The 2,131-nt window shown below is 39.7% G+C and overlaps 1 protein-coding gene across 1 annotated transcript; it reads left to right on the forward strand.

Moving 5' to 3' along the window:
- The first annotated feature begins 583 nt into the window (after positions 1 to 583).
- Positions 584 to 1,528, forward strand: LOC149314170 (olfactory receptor 5AR1-like). Its single transcript, XM_089523076.1, has one exon. It carries the CDS (start codon positions 584 to 586, stop codon positions 1,526 to 1,528), a length of 945 nt encoding a protein of 314 aa, XP_089379202.1.
- The last annotated feature ends 603 nt before the right edge of the window (positions 1,529 to 2,131 follow it).

Below are 2,131 nucleotides of genomic sequence, written 5' to 3' on the forward strand. Positions count from 1 at the left end.
CCAAGGTGACCTGGAAAGAAAATTTAATAGGATAATTATATCATCCAAAAAAAAAAAAAAACCCTATATGCAGAACTTGTGTCTTCTGATAAGGGAATCAGAGAGCAGAATCCCTTGGGGGCCAAAGCTCTTTCCCTCTGTATCTCCTTCTTCATAATAATGATATCATTAATAAGCAGTGCCTAATAAATAGTATCTATGCTACTGAGAATCTAAACATACTCAGAAGTTCACTGGTGTCAGCAGAATGCTTGCTTGTCCAGTGGATAAAACCTTGTATTGTCTACTTGCAAGCTATAGGAAAAAAAACAAGGGGGAGAGAAAAAGAAAACTCACTCAGCTGTTCAGGATCTTGAAAAATCTTTGGAAAGAACCTGGGTAAGGGGAACTTCTGTCATCAGCAGTCTTCTAGCGTAATTGAGACCCTAGCAAATATTTCATTGATCTACATATCTATGCATCACAAATAATGTAAAGAAGAGGGAAGTTATGTTATTTTGCTGAAAACAACCCTGCCTCCCAGTTCCAGGAATCCCAGTAGTTGCCTCCTAAATCTCTCCAGCATATCTTAGCCTTCCTGAAAATGTTTAAGGGAAACAGTACTATTGTCAATGAATTCATCCTCCTAGGCATCACAGACAATCCACAATTGCAAATCATTTTCTTTGTAGTGTTCCTGATTGTCTATCTTATCAACGTTGTGGGTAACTTGGGCATGATCATTCTGATTTCATTCAATGCCCAACTTCACAACCCAATGTACTTATTCCTGTGGCACTTGTCTCTCTGTGATATCTGCTACTCATCTGCTATTGCCCCCAGAATGTTGTCTGACCTGTTATCTGAGAGCAGAACCATCTCTTTCCCTGGTTGCACTACTCAGTTCTACTTCTTTGCTGCCTTTGTAGACGTGGAGTGTTATATTTTGGCAGTGATGGCCTATGACCGATATGTGGCCATTTGCAAACCACTATGCTATTCCACTGCTATGTCCAGATCTCTCTGCATCCGGCTCTTATTCGGATCATATATTGCTGGCACAATTAATGCCATCATACACACAGCAGCTACCTTCAGCCTGTGCTTCTGCAGCTCAAACCTCATCAATCATTTTTTCTGTGATCTTCCACCACTCTTGGCAATTTCTTGCTCTGATACCCATGTCAATGAGTTCCTGCTTTTTGCATTTGCTGGCTTTGTTGGGATGAGCTCTCTTTCTGTCATCCTTGTGTCTTACATCTTCATCTTAACAGCTGTTCTCAGAATGAACTCTGCCTCAGGAAGACTCAAAACCTTCTCTACATGTGGGTCCCATTTCACTGGGGTCACTTTGTTCTATGGGACAGCAATTTTCATGTACCTACGACCCTCTTCTGTTTATTCTCTGGATCAAGACAAATGGGCCTCTGTCTTCTACACGGTGGTAATTCCCATGCTCAACCCCCTGATCTACAGCCTGAGGAACAAGGATGTAAAAGAAGCTTTCAGAATGTTCATCAAAAAGAAGCTGAAAACTGTGCTCACCTGAGATGCAGCTTTTGTCCCAGCCCTTGCTTGTGAATCTGTGTGTGTTTGTGTAAGAGAGAGAGGGAGATTTGTAATTAGAATGTAGTTTTTCTGCATTATTTCTTTTCACTTCTTAATTATCCTCAGGAATCCAACAGCTAGAGAGTAAAAGAATTCAACCACAGATTTCCTGTATGACTACTTGTGTGCAATTTATTTTGCAATTTCATGGTCATCTGTATTAAATCATAAGGTCAGCTGCAGATAACATCAGAGCAAGACTGCAACCTATCATGAGCTGATTTCAGAGACAGAGGTATTTTCCATGTGTATAAACATAAAGGCAGTTGATGCCCTCTATTGTTCTGATGCAGTGAGATCCCACAAAGTGTTTCTTATGTAGACCATGTTTTCCAAACATATAAATTCCTTGCCACATATTGAAGAGAATGGCTGGATCAAAGAACAGCCTTGTCTTGGCATGAAATGTATGAAATGTAAGAAAGAACAGAATTTACAAGTATATAGAATGGAAAAGAATGTACAGAAGAGTGGAAAACTTTTATATAAGAGAGTAATGCGGGCATAACGAGATCAAAAATAGGATATACAGTTCAATTTTACA

This window comes from Sceloporus occidentalis, unplaced genomic scaffold, assembly GCF_023333645.1.
Source record: "Sceloporus occidentalis isolate IW3139 unplaced genomic scaffold, rSceOcc1.0.p SCAF_4, whole genome shotgun sequence".
Taxonomy (NCBI): Eukaryota; Metazoa; Chordata; class Lepidosauria; order Squamata; family Phrynosomatidae; genus Sceloporus; species Sceloporus occidentalis.